This window comes from Malus domestica, chromosome 08 (assembly GCF_042453785.1).
Source record: "Malus domestica chromosome 08, GDT2T_hap1".
Classification (NCBI taxonomy): domain Eukaryota; kingdom Viridiplantae; phylum Streptophyta; class Magnoliopsida; order Rosales; family Rosaceae; genus Malus; species Malus domestica.
This window is the reverse complement of record NC_091668.1, coordinates 21,276,797-21,296,339: the sequence shown is the minus strand read 5'-3', so window position 1 is coordinate 21,296,339 and position 19,543 is coordinate 21,276,797. Positions and strand designations below refer to the sequence as shown.

Sequence of the window (19,543 nt, the reverse complement as noted above, 5' to 3'; positions counted from 1 at the left end):
AAGAGTGTTGTTGGGGCACTTCAATACCTCACTTTTACAAGACTTGACGTAGTTTTTTCAGTAAATCAAGCTTGTCAATTCATGCATAATCCTATGGTTTCTCATGTGATTGTAGTTAAAAGAACCATTCGACATCTCAAAGGTACATCTACCTATGGTATTCATTTCAAACCAAGACCAATGCATTTACAATCTTATAGTGATGCAGATTGGGCAGGTGATCCAAATGATAAGAGATCAACTTTGCAGGTGATCCAAATGATAAGAGATCAACTTTAGGCTTTGTAGTGTTTCTTGGTTTAAATCCTATTTCTTGGGCATCTAAGAAACAACGTACAATTTCTCGATCTTCCACAAAAGCTGAGGACTCTAGCAATCACTGCTGCTGAATTGCCTGGATTGGACAACTCTTATGTAGTGTTCATCACCAATGATATATTGTGATAATGTTTCAGCCATTGCACTCTCCACAAACCCTGGGTTTCATGCTAAGTCAAAACACATTGAAATAGACTACCACTTTATACGTGAGAGAGTTACTCGAGGAGAACTTTAAGTTCAACATGTATGATCTACAGCCCAATTAGCAGACATTCTTACAAATGGCTTATCTGCACCATTGTTCCAACAACATTGTAGCAATCTCATGCTCGGTTCCCTAGAGCATCAGATTGAGGGGGGATGTAAGAATGATGAAATACAAAACTGTGATCCAAGTGAGAAGGTAATAAATGGTCAGATCAATGCCACTTGTCAAGAGATTAATAGGCTGTTATATGTAGTTAGTTAGAATCTATTTTTTTATAAGATTTGTTAGAGATATAATTAGTTGGTATAAGGAGGAGGTTAGAGTAACTTGCTCTATAGGTCTTGTAATAGCAACACCTACATAGGTGATCATTGTAATCCATTGAGTAATCAATCAAGAAAACATTTCAGCTACAAATCTCTCTATCTCTCTTCTCTCTCTCTCTCTTCCTCTCTATCTATTTTTCTGCATTTTACAACAATCTTCATACATCATTCATACATGTTTATGTTACACCTTTTGGCAAGAAACATAAACAACCATCATTTGAAAATAGATTATCTAGCCTTCTTGTATAATAGTAATGTAAAAGATTAAGAAAACAACCAAGATTTCAAGTCTTTGGACAAGAAAACAGTCAACTTAATTCTCGTTAAAATGTTATATCTTAAAAATCTCAAACCATTTAGACATTCATCTCTTTGGAAAAGAATATTGACATGTTATGTGTTTTAAAATCATAATTTATATAATACAGTTCTTGAAGTCTTTTCACTTTACTAAAAAACATATGTACAGAAGTATGCACTACAAAATCTAGCTCAGAAGTTTTTCCTGAGGAAGTAAACGTTAGTGTAGAAAATACTATCGTAAAAGACTTTATTGTTATGATTGCAACCATCTGAAGAAGCGAAGAAACATCAGTAAAGTAAATCCCAAAAACCTATCAATTATAAAATATTTTTTGGTCAAAACTAATTAAGCAATTTTTAGCTCAAAATTACCTCAAAATTCGAGCGGCCGTGAAAACAAGATCATTTAATTATGCATGTTTATATGGATGTGGAAAGTGACAATCCATCCTAACTGTGGCCAGTGGCCAAACTTAAGAAAATTCCCATCCGTTCAAGGTAGATAAGGAAGAGCAAGGAATGCCGGATAAACATTCCCTTGAAAAACAAATGAGAAATACGTGTTAAATCACAGTCCTAGTCAACGCCAACTTTTGTGTTTATCCTTCTTTATAAATTTGAATATAAACTGTTAGTATCCGTGAAGAGAGAACAATGTAATCTATATATTACTTAGACTAGAACCTTTTGTACTCATGTATATTTACACGGCAAGATTAATCACAATACTCACAACTTCGGCAAATACTGCTTTTACCTTCTTGTTCTTCACTTTCACATGGTATCAGACTTTCATAACATGTTGCTCTATAATCAGCACTACCTAAACGCTCTCCAAAACATGTAGGTCCAGACGCAATGAACAATCCAAACAAGCACACATGTTCAACCAAATAAAGTATACAGAACATCCAATATAGAAAATAACACATAGGCACAGCAAAAACAATGAGGGGAAAAGTAGTTGTAAGTCACCTGGACATGCTCTTTTGTCAATGGAGGAATAGTTGCAATCAGTCGGTCCTCATCCACTTTAGGATTGAACCCCAATGGGGATTCAACAATGACAGTCTCTAAGTTTGATAAGGCTTCATGAGCCTGAGCTTGAAGATGCAAGTTTTCCAATTCCAATGGCCTATACGAGCTCATAGGCCAAACGACACAGACTTGCCGTGTCTTCTTCATGTATAATCGAAAACGTCGTCGCCTCTGCCACTATGGCCGAGACCAACTGCAATAAGTTATTCTTGTAGGCATCGCTATTTTGGCTTCGTTTCATTGTCGATAGGAGCAAAAGGCTTAGAAATTGAATCATAATTCCATGTATCCTTTCCCAGACCAAAATTTCCATAAAATCCCACTTCGGTGAAGATTTAATAAACATTTGTCCAATTGTTAAAATTGCGTGATGGTTTGTTCCTTCAGCCAAGCTCCAACAAAACCAAGACACCATTGAGCAAGACTTGGGAGTGAGAATTTAAAATTGGCAACATGCTTGGACCACCCATGCACGGTGGAATTTGAAACTCGAATTCAAAAGATCCAAAACCCAACTCCATCAACCACACGAACACAACAATCCATCCCAGAAAAACAGAAGAGAAAACCTCAAACATCAGTTGAAGAATTCTAGTGCCCAGGATCAAAATATGATCAATGACAATAATAATTAAAATAATCGAATTTATTAAACATTCCACCAAAAACTATGTTCTAATTCACAAAACAAACCACTCAAAATATTCCCTTCTTTGAAAGGAAATATATGCATGTTATGAGTCATGACCAATGAGTTACAATTTCATGCAACCTAATTTATGTAACAATGTTTATCAGAAACTCATTTTGATGTGGTTTTGACAAGCAATTGCCCATCGGTGCAATTCCAATGCTTCCTTAAATCTCTTCAAGATATTCTGCAAACACTGAGGATGGAGTGATAACCAAGTTTGAATCCAAGTAGACTAACCTTGCTCTGATACCAAATGTTAGACCTATAAATGGTTAGTCTTCAACAAGGATCACAAACCACTTATCTTAAATATAACATTTAAAGAGTGGGATGAAGAAAGAGATCGATCATACATGAGGATGTCATCAATCAAGCAGCAAAGATAGCAACACCAAGAGAGTTTTCTACTGACTGAGGAACCTGATATCAAAACCCTAGCGATAGTTGTGGACGTAGTCTTCCTGTGAGCAAGGACACGTCCTATATATGCAAATTACCCAACTGCATCCCAACTACCATGGGATGGTTGAAGCCTAAAAACCCTCCGCATTTATTTAGTTGTAAAACCGTAACTAACGCATGTACACTTAGTGTCCTACAAACAAGAAGATTAGCATCCTTAGTGGTTTTGACTTTAACTAATTAATTCCACGTCAATTATTCTTATCATGATAGAGTCCTTACACCTCCTGGTTTGCTTCACTGTGGTGGTGGCGTTTGGTCCTGGAGTGGCTAGTGGTGGTGTTATGTGATGTTGTTGGTCGTTGTCTGCTTGGCCATCTTTTGTTTTTAATTAGGCTTTTGTTCTCTTTAGGCATGTTGTAATTTATTTATTTTTTGTGTCTTTATATTGCCTCTTTAATTGGATATGTAGAAACTGTGTTATATACTTACTTTCGCTGAAAAATTATACATCAATTTCTTATCATGCCAATTTGTTGGGCTTTTTGGCCATTTCCAACTGAAGGGGTTAAACATAACTCTTTCCATAATTATATCCTTGCAGGAAATTAATTTTTAATTAAAAGTATCAGATCATATTCATATAACATCTCGAACCAAAATGGCTAAACATAACTCCCTCAATAATTTATTATTTTTCTAATGAGCAGCCTCCTTAATCTTCATTAAGGTGGTGGCAAATTGGCAATAGTGTGTTAGAGACTTACCATCCATGGGACTGCCAAAAGGGCAGCTTTATTTCCTACCAGAAGATTTTGGGCATTGAGGTAGATTTGGGGTAGTGCAGTAACATAATTGGGATATTTGATGCGTTAAAGAACTTTGCTGTCCGCGAATTCCATTGCTTGAAACTAGTTTTGCTGCTCGTGGATTTCACTGATCATTTTTCCGGAGAATGAAGAAAAAAATTTCAAATTTGAGCAATCAGAATGTATGTATGTATATTAATGTCTAAGTTTGACAAAAATCAAAGGGCTCATAGTCACATAATATATGATATTTATCCATTAAGACCAAATAAATGACTAATAATAATAAATAATAACTATTCGAGTTTCAAGTCATGTACTGTCAGAGACAGAATCAAATAGTTTCACATACAACAGGTAAATTGTTATCAGAATATACGCATTGCATCACTTAAAATTACATATGAGGAGTTGAAGAGAGAGAAAGAGAAGATAGCACAAGTAGTAGTACCTGGTGAAGAGAGTGAAGGACATCGTAGTCAAGAGCGCTGAGAGTTGGGCAGCACCGCAATGGCAAATGCAAAAAAAAGGGATGATAAGAGTTGAACAAGAAATATTGGCCCTTGCCGCTGACAAAGAGACAAAGAGAGTGTTGTGTTGGTCTTGTGTTGGATCGACGAGGAGGAGGAGGAGGCGGGACAAGATTTCAGATGATGATGTTGTTGGAGTCGAGGATGAGGGGGATGACTAGGAGTATTTAGGTTGGGGTTAGAATATCCAGATAGCATGCAGCACCAACCCAGCAAAACGGGTGGGTATCAGGCGAAGCTTGGCCAGTCCGATAACTCTTTGACCATATTTTGGCCTAGTAAGCTACATTGATTTTTAGCCTAGCCTTTGGCTGGGGATAGATTTTGTTCAAATCAGGCCATATTTTGGCCCTTTTACCTTTTCCATCTCCAATGAAGGTGATCTTAAACTTCCATCTTTATAACATTTCTTTTATTAATGAAGTTCATGTTGACAAAACAAAAAGTACTTCAAGCAGAAGCATTCCTAAATGTGTCTTAGGCAGTTAACCAAACAACATATCATTGGCAATATGTTGTTCCCAACGACAATGTTGAGAGTTGTCCCATATTGGTGAGGGACAATGTTTGCTATGTACTTATATGGTCTTGGGCTACTCCTCATATTGCCATTTGGTTTTATGGTGGAACCTCAATTTCATCATGGTATCAGAGCGGGTTGTCCTCGTGTGAAGCCAAACGGCCACACGAGCTCTACGTCACCCAGTTGTTGTCCACGTGTAGGCTTGAAAATCCGCCACACGTACGGGGGCGTGTTGAGAGTTGTCCCACATTGGTGAGGGACAAGGTTTGCTATGTGCATATATGGTCTTGGGCTACTCCTCATATTACCAATTGGTTTTATGGTGGAACCTCAATTTCATCAGACGTCTCAACACAATTCTCGGCGTCATGATTCTATTCACATACCATTTTTAACCTTCCACACAAACTTTGCTAATTTTTTATTTTTCCAATACTTTAATTCATTCAATTTGATGGCTGAAAATGGAAGAGTGTGTGAAAGATAAAAAAAATCAATATAATTACACTAACACCTCTTAAGGTCTATCATATTTTAACAAAACCCCTCACATTTAAAACATTACACTAACACCCCCTGATGTTCTAGTTCACTTACATAACCCCTCAATGACACGTTTACCTTTAAGGTGATGTCAGCTCTACAGGTGTTGTATAAAAGTGAATCAGAACCTCAGAGAGTTACTGTAATGTTTTAAACGTGAGAGAATTTTGTTAAAAACCAATAAATCTAAAGGGTGTTAGTGAAATTATGCGGCACCACCCTAACAATAATAAACTACCTTAACCGATCAGAGAGTCCCTTGATGCTTTAAGCTTATGTGGACGATTGTTTGTATAACAGATTTACACCTAGTATTCTTTCCTTTCAAAAGGATCTGTGGTTTCATGTGCATTCTATCTCCACCAATTATGTTCTTCCTGGCCACTACCCATCCAATCAATCAAATATTAAGCTAAGAGATAATAGCATTTTGGTGTTCCTATTTCGTAATGGATGTTCTACGAATTTTCAGTACTTATTGGCATTTGACCTATTGCACATCCTTTTCCTTGAAACTAAGGGGATGATGTGTTCTTATTCAATTTTTTCCTCAGCCATAAAAAGTAAATTATGATTGTATATAGATTTAAAGCATCTGCATACATGGAAACTGCAACTAGATAGAAATATTTTTTGGTAAAAATTTTAAATAAAATTCTTAGGATCCTTTAAGAAATCCATCAAGGAAAGACCTTAAACAATTGTCAAGGACTATAATGTCAGAATAACACTGGCATTTTATTATTGAACAATAAATCACGGCAGGACCAACTCTTGCCGGACAAGTTAAAGTTGACCAAGCCAACTATTTCTTTGCATGAGGATTCGGCTGGGGTGCTAGCAACATTCGAAGATGCGGGTCAATAGGCAATCCCATCGCCTCAAATGCTGGATCATAAAGACTATTTTTAATTTGCCTGAAATCATAAAAACTATAATCAATTTAAAGTTTACCAAGAACAGAAAGATGACCATTCAATAGAACTTCAAATACCTTGGATTAGGAGGAACTGAATAACTGGTGAATAGAGTTAATTCATTTTCTTGTGGTTCAAAAGTACTCCTGTTGACTTCCCTATGACTAGAAGCTGCTGAAGTCCTCTGCATTTCAGTGAAAGATGATTTCATCAGTGATAATAATACAATGTTGATTCTGAAACCCTTTCCCACGGTTAAACCGTTGCAAAACCTAATGCAATGCAGTACTGAAAAGTTGCTACCTCTGAGGATTTGGCCGGGGATGACACTTTTATTGGTCGTTTGCCATGTTGTTTTTCAGAAAACCCCTGTTCTGGTATCTCTCCCTAAAACATTTTTATTCTTCAGAACCCTTATTTATGAAAACATACTCAAGTAAAGAAACCACATATTAATAGGATTTTTCTCTAAGTGCATCGAAGAATGTTTATGTCGATTGGAGAACCCCTTTACACACAATGGTAGAGTTCTTACAATATATTATATACTGCTATCTTATTGCTTGGTGAAGACTCATGTTGGTTGGGAAGTCAAAAATCAGTGTGATCCTTATGAAGTTTCCCAATGAAAATAATGTAGGATATTTGACGATAGATTCAGAAACTTATTTGAATTGTTGAGTAAGGAAGCCTCTTACTTGCTCAGTTAGGGAGTTTTGGAGTTGACTGCTCCTCTTAAAACTGCTATCACTTGTAACATTAGATTGATTCATTATCTCTTCAAGTTGGATGGGAGGAAATCTGCAAAAAAAAAAAAAAAAATTCAATAAAAGAAATAATTCTGTAAGGGTTTCTTCATAAATTTAAGCGATTAACATAGGGTAAAATGTTTTGGATGTAAAAGCACCAAGAGAAGGTTGATAGATGCAGGCCAAGATCTGGTATTGCATCGTAAACCAACATCATCTTAACTATGAGGTGACCTTTGCATAGTCCAAAGTATTTTAGTTGGTTGGTGCTATCCACACACCTCTTTTTATACACACTCTTTCTATTTCCAGCCTTTTGATCGAGTGAATTGAAGGAGATCAAAGGGCAGAAATTAATAGGGTGTGAGAGGTAAAAAAAAGGAGAGGAGAAGAGGAGGGGGGGGGGGGGTGCATATTGTGTGTGTCGAGCATCACTCCTTTAGTTTCAGTGAAAGGTTTGTTTCTAATGGGCTACGTAAACAATTTGTGTTCTTTAAATGAAATATTAAGATTAGTAATATGTTCCATTCTTTTCTAAATTCCTTGTACTTACCCTGAAGGAATAAATAATATAAGCAAATAAGGATCATGCAGGTACCTAAAGGGCATCTGAGTTTTGGAAGGCGCAGAGCTGTGATGCGGAGGATCAGCTATGTTAGGCAGCACAGACGGCCTCGGCCTTATAGGGATAGGGATAGAAGGTCGTGACTTAGCCACTCCACGAGGCCTAAAAAAGACATATAGATAATCGTAAGCACACCCCTCCCATCAAGTAATCTGTTTACCAATTTCCCCCAAATTTTTACTGCAGTATTACACTTTCATATATAGATTCATAGAAGAATTAAACTTTTGATTGCTAACCTAGACTGCATGGGAGGATTAGAATTAGAATTTTGTGCCTTCCGTGCAAGGGCCGCCTTCCCTTTGTTAATTTGTTCCTGTTGTCGAGGCGGGGCCCTGCATTTCAAAATTAAGATTGAACTGTATTACGATATGCTTTTCAACATTTTATGTTTATGGTTATCTTTACTGAATATTTATTACAGAAAAGCCTATCTTTGATATATAGGAGAAAATATAATTGGTAATGTTGCATTACCTTGCCAGAGATGATTCCAGTACCCAGATCCTAAATGCATTATATTATACAATGAAGGTTTGTGTCTATGATCGATTGTTATTTTTCTGATAAGCCGCATTTGAAAAATAAATTAGGAAAGAAGAAAGATCAGATACCCGGAATCCTCCCCTACTTGAAATGGATTTTCAGGGACTTGGTTCATTTGTTGTGGCTGATTCAGCAATTGTAGGGTGTATTGGGGTTGGGGTCTAAATCAGATGCATACGTGTACAAGTTAATAAAATTACCATAAACAAAGATGTTTCCGTGTTCACTTTGCAATATTTGATTTATGAGTACCTTATTTGTGCAGCTCCATAGGGTACGGAGTTGTTCCCTTGTGGGTTAAAAGCTCCATAACCTTGTATAACTTGATTATGTTGGGGCCTAAGTTGAATCATCACATCAAAAATAAACATACGTCAATGTTATAAGAGAACTAAACAAAGATTGTGATTGTGTCAGGTCATGTACCAAAACCCGGGTGGAATCAAGAGCTGTGTAGCAGGATTGACACTCTGGGGATAGAAGAAAGCAGCTGGCTGCTGGTTGAGGTAGGACGGCCTCTGATTCCCACCACTGTGGCCTGCCATCATCTGGTCATATAAAACAAGTATACGGCAGTAGTATAAATGTCATCAATCTTGGTGAAGTAAAATGAAACTGAAACAGTTTGGGAATTGATTTCCGCACACCCATTTTCTCTTTCTGCACACCCCTGTTTATTTCTGTCAATTGATTCTCCTTTGTTTGTTCGTTCCAATGACCAGAAATAAACGAGCGGTGTGCAGGAGAGAAAACAAGCGGAAATCACTTCTTATTTACGCTAGTCTTTGAAGGGTTAAAACAGAAAACTCACTGTGCTTGTGGCATATTGATTGGGCCCCAAAGTTAGAGACCTAAGAATCAAGCAATTTTTCATTCAATCAGAAATTATGCTTAGAAATTTATTGCAATGAATTTTTTTTTCAAAAGAATGTGATTGACATACAGAGGCAGTTGCTCCTGTTCGTGAAATGGCTCCACCATAACATCACCGACGGGCATCTGTTCGTCAAAATGTCAAAAGATAGTCAGTAGTGGTCTAATTATCAAGGCATATCATAGTTTGTAAACGACTTGATGTAGGACGGACATTTGGATGTGAAATAACCCAATTTCCGTCCTATATCCGGACTGATAATTGTTGATGCGTATGAATCACACACCATGCCGTTGGTACTTGATGAATTAGCATAATAATAACTTTTTAAATGGAAAAGCAATAATAAGTTTGAGGTATGATACACGTACCTGCACCGGACGATACGGTGGTGTACTGCTTGATATGAGAGGGTTGAAGAAGAAAGGTGTTCCTACGTTCTCGTTTTGAGGATATGGAAAATGAGGGTTAGAGAACTGATAGCTTGAAAATCCAGCACCTCCAGGCATGAGGTTTTGAGTTGAATTTGCTGGATTCAGACCGTACCAGTTATTTCCAGCTGATGATCCGAACTCTTGCTCCTCCTATGTGAAAAGTGCAAAAAAATAAATCAAAAAGTAAAATAAAAAATCATCATCAAAAATCAAATTAGCATAACCCTAAAAACATCACAACCTTCTTCATAGTTAGGGTGATGCTAACATATATCTTCTTCTGAAGGTTTATACCATTACAATGTGCAGTCACACAAACTCGAAAACGAGGTTGAGAGATGCTTTATAATTATCAGAGTTCGACATGTTATGTTACATAGATTATTAGTAAAGGTCACGCATTCAAACACAAATCCACACAAATATGGGTTAAAATTGATTAGTTTGACGAAACGGATCATATTATCTGGCAAATTACCGTTCAAGTCATATTATGCTTTACTGTCTTACCATGTGTGGAGGATAGGGTTGGCATGCTCTTGGAAGTAGATGACTGAAGGTTACTTCCGGCAACGGCGGCAACAAGAAGTTCGGAGCATCAGAAATCGGAGGAAGTGAGTCTTCTGGATTAAGTTGAGCCTAATAAACATCAATGAAAAAGAAAGAAAATAAATGTTATTGCTCCCATTCAAATTTAATTAACAATGCTCATACTACTAATGCACATAATTAAGCTTGTAATATTCTCAATGGTTAGTACAACATTATATTCCCAATGTCCCAAATTGGTTAATTAGGGTTTGGAGTATGTCATATCTATGCTTTCTGTTTGTAAAAGACAATTGAATCCAAAACCAGTTTCTAATAACCAAAGCCTATACAATTATGCAATCATCATAATTTTGTTCCTTTACTAGACTAGAGCTATCTCCACCTAGGTTGTAGAACTTTATTTCGTTAGAACAATTTTTAGGTTCGTTAAACGCAATGCGTTGAACTTTAACACTACTCACGTGAGATCCACCACGTAAAAATGAATTCCAAACACTATATTCTGGTTCGTACGTACTCGATAATCTTTACTTAATTGAAGACATAATTCAAATGAGTAAACAAAATATACCATTATTTCAGGGTTACTCCCCATTGCCTCAGCATATAGATTAGAAAATGAAATCCCATTTGGTGCCAAGTTTGCAGGTTGCTCGTGGGAAGGGTTGCTAAAAAGGTTATTGAATTCTGCCTCTGTAAGGCTCTCTGTTGACCTTGTCGGATCCACAAGCTGAGGGCTATCGGTTGATGATCCCAAGTCAACAACATCTTCCTGCTACATCAACACATTACATCGTAAAATAATTAGAAATATAAACCTGTATCACATTTACTGTTTGTTTATGTAACATTGATTATTTACTCGTGCCAAATATCATATCTCATAAACTGGTTAACTAAACTAGTGAAACAGAAAGTGTTATAAATTTAACAAAAAATTAAAAGAAAATGAGTAAGTGTTTCACTGCAGTATTGTTCTCCAAGCTGAATTGATGCTCGAATGGATCACGTCCAATGCCAGACGACTGACCACCTTCCATCTGATCACAGTTTGAAACAAGAAGTCAGCTTTATAGTATAAGTTCATACTACAAACTATATATATATATATATTTTTTTTTTTTTAAATTTTGGTTGAATTGATACTACAAATATTGCATGTGTGTGTACGTAGAGGCCAAAATTTGGTTAATTACACTGAAGAGAATTATTCATTAAAATGATTTTCGACATTATATTTTTGTTGTTCTAAGTGAGACACTCCCGTACGCGAATCCAAATCTCACTTGGACAAAGCAAAACCTTCATAAGTGATGTTATATAGATTAAAACTATGTTTGGATGAGGAATTTTCAAGTCCCGGAGTTTAAGACTAAGTTAATAAAAATGGTCTCCAAAAATTGGATACAAAAGATTATAAATCATTTACCCAAACATAGCCTAACCGATCATCTTTATGCCTTAAAAAGATGATTATTCCATGCAAGTTATTTGATTAATTTAGTGTAAATTGACATGAGCAAGCATAAATTTTCTTTCATTAGAAAAGCATAAATTAACTTTTTTCTGTCTGGGGTAAAAAGGAAGCATATATTTCTTGTTATATGAAGTTAGTGGTGTTTAGCCATGCTACATGGATAAATAACCATATTATTCCTATATTACCATATAAAAACCAACACAAAAGTATTGATAAAATTAATCGACCGAACCAAAACCGAATACTTTGAGAAATAAATAATTTTTTGTATAATATATATGGGATTTGGTAGTAAAGACAAGTAATGCGTTCAAAATTACATGGCATTTATGCCATTAATTATGTTCACTAAAAAAAATATTTTTTTTATAGGAAAAAATTAAAAAGAAAAAAGCCATCGAACAACTAAAACTACAAAACTTTTAAAACCAAACCAATTCGCCTCAATTTACAATATATAGGGATATTTTGCTCACTACTTTCAAGTGATGGTAACGCTTACCACTTTTTTTATTATCGTTGAATATGTTTAAATTTCGAGATTTGTGTAGTAAATAGACACAAATCTTAAAATTTAACCTCACAATAAGTAGAGTGGTAAGCATTATTACCACTTGAGGGTGGTAAGAAAAATACACCCTATGTATAAGATGATAAAAATATAACTCCATTAAATACAAAAATAATTGATGAAAGGTGAGTACTTTTTTATTGTCAAGGAGGTGAGTCATTCTGAGGTAGGATATTGTTTGACAGTGCTCATCCCACTCATGAGAGAACAATTTGTACGGTATGAATTCACCACTGTAACAGTAACTTTCTGGACCAATGATACAAGAACATGTGGAGAAATACTGATCGATGCTCATAACACAAAAACAAGTGAAAATAAGTTCATACACATTCGTATATTATTAATATGTGACGTCATATGATGGTGCATTAATACCCAGCAAGTCCTAACGAAAAACAAAAGGAGAGGACAAAAGAAAAGAAAGATTATAGGTTGGCGGAGAAGTTTTATTTTTTTAATTTTAATTGTTTTTTTAAATTCTTTTCTTTTAGTGAAAAAAGTATTTAAACTGGAGACGGGGGCCCATGAAATAGATCTGGCACACTTTTTGACAGAAGGGATACTTTGACATTGCTCAGATGGAGGCAAAGGCCAGCCACTTAAACCGATATTACCAAAGAAAATACTTTAGAAAAGAAAAGAAACCAAATCTAATAAGAACGATTATCTGCGATATATCTCATAATTTAATAAAATCTTTCAAAAATCATTTTCTAATTGAATCACAACTCATTGCAAAATACACATCAAAGAGTAAAAAACTAGAAATTAAATAGTCAATGCAAAGAGTGACCAAAATTTGAAAAAATCATGTTTGATTTTCCCGATTTTCAGAATGCAAAAGATGACAAGATTTTGAAGGAAAAAAATAAATAAAAATCAGTGGCTATGTGACTGTTTGGGGGCAGAGAAACAACTCTCTCTCTCTCTCTCTCTCTCTCTCTCTCTCTCTCTCTCTCTCTCTCGTTTTCATAAACTTTACTTTTGGACAACATCATACATGTAGCTGCCTGCTATCTGAAATCCTTGAAATGGATAACAAAAACTTTACATTAAAGAGAATCCAAGAAATCAAATAGATTGAATCAATCGTGCAAAAAAACCAAATCAAACCAACCCAAATAGTAATACAAATTTCAATTGGTAATTCTTATTTTGTTTAATTTTGTATGAGATTCTTGTGAATTACCTCGGAATATAGCTTCACACTCCAAAGATTTCTGCATGATAAAATGGACAATCTTTATTAGAATATGATCATTTCAATTTTGTGATGTATATCTAAAAATGTGAAATTAGACATGAAAAATTCAAACAAAATTACACAAAAATAAAATAGATGTACTGGTGGTACTCTGGCCTAGGGCATGCAGTAACCTTCTAGCTATAGGAGAAAGGGAAGAATGATGGGGATGGTGACTGATTAAGGAGTGAAAGGGAAAGTGAATACCTCTAGCTAGTTGTTAAACGGGAAGACAATCACAATATAAAATTCATTAGTTGTTTGTATCCTCAGATGGGTGAGAGCTATAGCTTATTTATAGCCAAACAAACCAATATGTGTCACAAAAATAAAGGAGGTTTGCTGGTAAATTTTTTTTAAACATTTTCCGAACTCAGAAAATAAAATTAAGTGTGACATATTTTCATTTTCTAATCTGGTAATTAGTGGGAGGCTTATCTTTAAGACACTAAAAATGTTACAAAGAACACACTTTTTTTTTTTGGATTTCGCACGATAAAAGTGTTTTGATATATGACTATTTGTGCATAAATTTTTATTTTCAAAATGGTGCATTTCGCACGCTTTATACTGCTTATATATACACTACATGTAAAATTTACCAGGAATATGGAGTACTAAATAAACATAGTGGAAATAGTGCTTCTCTTTTTGAAACGTGTACGTAACTATCAGTTCAAATGATTGATTAACTTCAAATACTTACGCGTGTCCATAAACGTATATTTCTTTAGTCCATTAGTATGTCACATTGATCATGTACTTTCGATACTTATGCGTGTCAATTAACATTTTGTTTCCTCAACCTCATCCACAATTCATTATTATACTTGAGTATGGAAAGTCTCATTTGTTAATTCACATAACATAAATTCCAATGGGATTAATTAATTGATGCTTAAGCACATATTTTCCACAATGTTATTTAATAACCATAATAAAGGAAATTCTCTTTTACATCACATTATGTGTATGGGTGTGGTTTGGGGGGTTTATTAGTGTAATGGTCCTGGAGGAGATTGAAACTTTTGCCATTGTCCTATCACGATGCATACTCAGGCTCATATAATTCTTTATCATGCTTAATTATTTGAATTTGGATAGGAAAGTGTTATTGGCACTCCAAAAATCTCATTCTACACTCCTCACAAGTGTATTTTTTTTTCCAAATATAGAAAGTTTGGAGTGTAGAATGAGTTGGAGTGTCAATAATAATTCCCTTTGTATATAATATATATATATATATATAATATTTCTTTAGTGATTTTTATAATGAGTAATTAGAAGATTAAATTTATAAACCAAATGATGTGTCACTAATAAAAAAATTAATTTCCGTAGCATTACCTTTTTATAATTTCCCTAGGTAAATGAGTGAAAAGCACAATGTTAACTTTGAAACTTTGTGTGGTAGTACAAAGCAAGACATTGAGTAAAAAACATTGGCCAATCCGGGTGTTTGCATGCATGTACAAGTGTAACCTTGGTTTCAGTGGACTTAATAAAAGTGCCGCTCAAGGCCAAAGGACGAAAGTGAACCACACGAGTTTCTTCACACCCTCCTTTTATTTTGAATTTGAAATCAATTAAAATGGCCAGATTTTGTAACTGAAAGCACTCAGAGTCTTTTGCCACGCCATTGGCCCCGTAGCTTTTCCTTAAATATGCATGCATGGGAAATTTGTCTTCTAATTGTTCCTTGTTTTTACATTTGTAACAAAGTTCTTGTACATAAAAATATGCCTTCTCCAGTCAACTTTAGTTCATTGGCCCAGACGTGAAGGTTGTTCGTAGAAGATAAGGATGAGTTATATCGGATCTAGAGTTTTATAATTTTTCCAAAGAAAAGAAAAAGGATTGTAAAGAGCTTGAAGTGGTATTTTTTTTTTCTTTCTCTTTACACTATTTGTGATCTGTGAAGCAATAATATGTAGCACCTAGAAGGAAAAAAATTAACTGGATCGAAGAAAAAAGATGGTACACAAAATCTAATACGATATTCATTAAATTTAGTGACTTAATAAGATTTCTTCATTAAGTGTTCATACTTTGAATGAGGCACAAATGGTAGGACCTGTATTGTCTGCCCTCCCTCATCTCATACCCTTTCCACCCCTCCTATTTCTGTGATTACGGTTAAGTCACGTCAACATTTTATATTCCCATTGCGTTTTGTTTTATTATTTTTATAAAAAAAAACTAATATATGACGTGACTTAACCGTGACCACAAAAATAGAAGGAGATGGGAAGGATATGGAATGGGAAGGGCAGACAATCCATGTCCCAAATGGTAACCATGCAAACTTGCTTTTTCAACCATATCCATTATTTGCAACACATCATCTGTTATAAATGAGGGTTGTCACAAATGGTAACCATGCGTTTCTATATTTTTCTCTACTCTTCATTTTGCTTCTTACAATGTCAAAAAAAAAAAAAAAAAAAAAAAAAGAGGTTGTAAAATAGATAAAAGTGGTTTAATGATACGTTTTTTATTTTTTAATTACATTCTTTTATTAAAAAAGTTTTTATAATAAATCAATGACGCAACTTAAAAAAAAAAAAAAAAAGCTACGGGAAGGATTTATAAAAAAGAAGAGTGATTGTTTTCCCCAAATTTCACTCAAAACCTAATTGCGTAAGGTAAGTTTGTTGGATTGGTTATGGGTTTTCATAATTTCTATATTAATCTCTTTCGTGAAGTTGTATTGAGTATTGATTAATCCAAACTATGTGATCCCCTTAATACCAATTCTGAATTAGATTAATTATTGTTTTTATCCTTTTTTTATTATTATTCTTTAGACTGTGTGTTCTTGTGGTAGCTGGTGTTTATAGCACACCATATGTTTGATAAAACTCCTCATAAGCTCTGCTTCTATTTTTTTATCATTGCCTGCAATAGTTTATATATTGTGCCCTTATGGAGAGCAGAGGGATGTTGAAGATATTGATTTGTGTTGTGGTACTTGAGTAATAGCAATTGTTTTTGTGTACACGAGTCAAGGTTCGAACGGGTCTTAACATATGGTAAATTAAAACATATTCAGGTTGCACCTTATTCTTACCAACTGAAATATCATTCAAAAGTAGCACATGAACAAGGATGGAGTAAAACACGAAAAGCTAAGAAAATCTTTTCATTAAAAATCATCAGTAACAAAACTAATGTTGATTAATTTATCTCTCTAAATCGTTTTTTTCGACAACACTAAAATCAGTAGAAGTACAATGGGTCATATCTTTCCCAGTTCTTGTGAATTCCTGTGTAATCTGTTATATATGTCGTAAATTATCATCGAGATATACAGGTTACAAAATTCAGTGTGGTCCGTTACCCCTCGGTGCAAGGGGAAACAATTGATGAACTCTCAAGTCGTAGATCCTAAGGTAAACTTACAAAGAAATAATAAGATTTTGGGAACTTTAACGAAAAGCACCCGGTACTGTTCACTTTAACGAAAAACCACATTTTTACACTAAAAAGTCAATCTTGGTACTATTCACTTTACCCTTTATTTTGTCCTTATCATTAAAACTCAAAGTTTTCAAGCCCTTTTCATTAGTTTTCCTGAAGAAATATTGCACGAAGTTGAAGCAATCAAAATATCATGGGGTAAGAAGAAGTAGATCTCCCATCAATAAACAAAAAGAAAAGAAATATTATGTCAAAAAACAGAAAGCTTCTTGGAAAAAGGAAGATGAGGAGTCAAACAACAAACACAAAAGAAACAAATAAAAAGGCAAAAGATATTGATAAAAAGGCTGATATTCAAACTCGCCGGAAAAAGAAGTCAATCTTTTTTTATTTACCATATTGGAAGTCACTGCATATTCGACATTATTTAGATGTGATGCATATTGAGAAAAATGTTTGTGAGGGTATCTATGGTACATTACTTAACATTCCTGCAAAAACAAAGGATGGTGTAGCAATTCAGAATGATCTAATTGTTTTGGGTCTATCTACAAATTTGGCACCAGAACATGGAAATAACAGAATATTTCTTCCCCCAGCACCTTATACATTATCTAAGGATGAGAAGATTTCAGTTTGCAAAGCATTGTCCGAACTCAAGGTCTCATCTAGATATTCTTCAAATTTCAGAAACCTTGTGTCAATGGAGGAGCTGAAACTGTTTAATTTTAAATCTCATGATTGTCAGATACTTATGCAGCAACTACTTCCCGTGGCACTTTGTGCAGTACTGCCAAAGCATGTAAGATATGTTATCACTAGATATTGTCTATTCTTTAGTCACTTATGCAGCAAAACAGTGGACGTTTTAAGGTTAGATGAAACACAAAGTAAGTTGGTGATTACTTTGTGCTTGCTTGAAAAGATTTTTCCACCTTCTTTTTTGATATAATGGTCCATCTCATAGTGCACTTGGTTAGGGAAGTTCGTTTATGTGGACAGGTTTATTTTCGTTGGAAATATTAAAGGGTTATGTGAGAAATATATATTGTCCAGAGGGTTGTATGGTTGAATGTTACATTGCAGAAAAAGCAATAGAAGTTTGTAGCGAGTATTTATCAAGAGTAAACCCAGTTGGAATCCCGTTGAAGATTCGTTCACATCATAAAGATGTTGGCTATCTATTATCGGCTGGAATTTTTTTTAAGGAGGATAAAAAGTATTGGCAGCAAGCATATCACTATGTCTTGGATAACACATCGGAAGTGGAACCTTATATCAAGTAGTTCAGCCACTCATACTCATTTATATAGTTTAACTCATCATTGTTTTATCATTTACTTACAACATTTCATATCCTTTTGACTAACTCAATGTAACCTAATTAAAAAAACTATCAGGGAGCATAAGAAATCCTTGACTAAGGAACACCCCAAAAAATCATAATATTTGAAGTGGCTTTAGGATCAACATAATCAAACTTTCATTTATTGGCTGCAGAAAAGGTATTAAACTTGCATTGCACTTATGTTTTAACATTTTTGTTTATGAACTCAAACTAATTATGCAAACATATACAGATTGAGGATGAGTTTAATGTCCCTAATAATCACATATTAGAAACCCTGAGATGGATAGCACATGGCCCTCAAGCTAAAGTAACAAAATATTCTGGATATTCTGTTAATGGTTGTAATTTTCACACCAAGTCTCGTGATGATTCACAAGTCGCTCAAAACAGTGGAGTAAGCTTTAGTGGTCAATACAATGCAAATTTCAAGCGCTAAGGATAAGAATCCTATTATCGCATATATGAATTTTTATAATGTGATTCAAGAGATATGGAAACTTAATTATAACGTATTCACACGTGTAGTGTTTAAATGTGATTGTGTTGAAAAAAAAAGTGGCATCAGATTAGAAGAGTTTGGGATCAAAATAATTTACCTCAACAAAATTGGACACAAGTCAGATAGTTTTGTTTTAGCTAGTCAAGTGAAGCAAATATTTTACATTGCAGATCCAGAGGGTTCAATGTGGTCGGTTGTACTGCTAGGGCCTTAGGGCTGGTTTGGTATTGCTGTGCTTTGAAAAAAAACTGCTGTGAGAATAAGCGGCTGTGCTGTGAGAATAAGCGGCTGTGAAATAAATCAGCAGAGTGTTTGGTAAACTTTTTTGTAAAAGTGCTTTTGAAAAAAAAAGCAGTCTGATAGTGGATCTTTTCATTAAATGAGCACTGTAGTTCTATGTGCTTTGAAAAAAAGCCAGTTTTCCAAAGCTACAAATTGCAGCTTCAGCTTTTTCCTTTGATTTCAGCTTATTCTCACAGCAGCTTTCAAAATAAGCCATTTTTTTTAAGTTTACCAAACACCAAAAACACTCCCAGCTTTTTTTCATATGAGCTTTTTTTAAAATCACCTCAACCCCAA

At 34.7% G+C, this 19,543-nt stretch overlaps 1 protein-coding gene and 3 long non-coding RNA genes across 6 annotated transcripts; 1 reads left to right on the top strand and 3 right to left on the bottom strand.

Annotated features, from left to right (window-relative positions):
- Positions 1-2,830: 2,830 nt before the first annotated feature.
- On the bottom strand, positions 2,831-3,406 carry LOC139198276 (uncharacterized). The gene is made up of 2 exons (XR_011583646.1): positions 3,247-3,406; positions 2,831-3,136 (listed from the first exon to the last, which is right to left on the bottom strand). It is a non-coding gene; the product is annotated as an uncharacterized lncRNA (long non-coding RNA).
- A 555-nt stretch (positions 3,407-3,961) lies between these two features.
- Positions 3,962-4,939, bottom strand: LOC139198275 (uncharacterized). Its single transcript, XR_011583645.1, has 2 exons — positions 4,556-4,939; positions 3,962-4,231 (listed from the first exon to the last, which is right to left on the bottom strand). It is a non-coding gene; the product is annotated as an uncharacterized lncRNA (long non-coding RNA).
- A 1,362-nt stretch (positions 4,940-6,301) lies between these two features.
- On the bottom strand, positions 6,302-10,764 carry LOC103409867 (uncharacterized). 3 transcript variants are annotated; one of them, XM_029107139.2, is made up of 13 exons: positions 10,356-10,764; positions 9,783-9,995; positions 9,481-9,536; positions 9,349-9,388; positions 8,964-9,085; positions 8,790-8,876; positions 8,606-8,698; positions 8,231-8,326; positions 7,965-8,093; positions 7,316-7,418; positions 6,921-7,004; positions 6,695-6,801; positions 6,302-6,617 (listed from the first exon to the last, which is right to left on the bottom strand). In XM_029107139.2, the coding sequence occupies exons 1-13, from the start codon at positions 10,356-10,358 to the stop codon at positions 6,506-6,508; spliced, it is 1,245 nt and encodes a 414-aa protein (XP_028962972.2). In that variant the 5' UTR covers positions 10,359-10,764; the 3' UTR covers positions 6,302-6,505. The 3 variants fall into 3 exon arrangements, with proteins under 3 accessions (XP_028962972.2, XP_028962974.2, XP_028962973.2); XM_029107141.2 differs by lacking the exon at positions 8,606-8,698; XM_029107140.2 differs by lacking the exon at positions 6,921-7,004 and having other exon boundaries at positions 10,356-10,763.
- On the top strand, positions 6,799-9,094 carry LOC139198452 (uncharacterized). The gene is made up of 3 exons (XR_011583980.1): positions 6,799-6,994; positions 7,961-8,116; positions 8,955-9,094. It is a non-coding gene; the product is annotated as an uncharacterized lncRNA (long non-coding RNA).
- Positions 10,765-19,543: the final 8,779 nt, after the last annotated feature.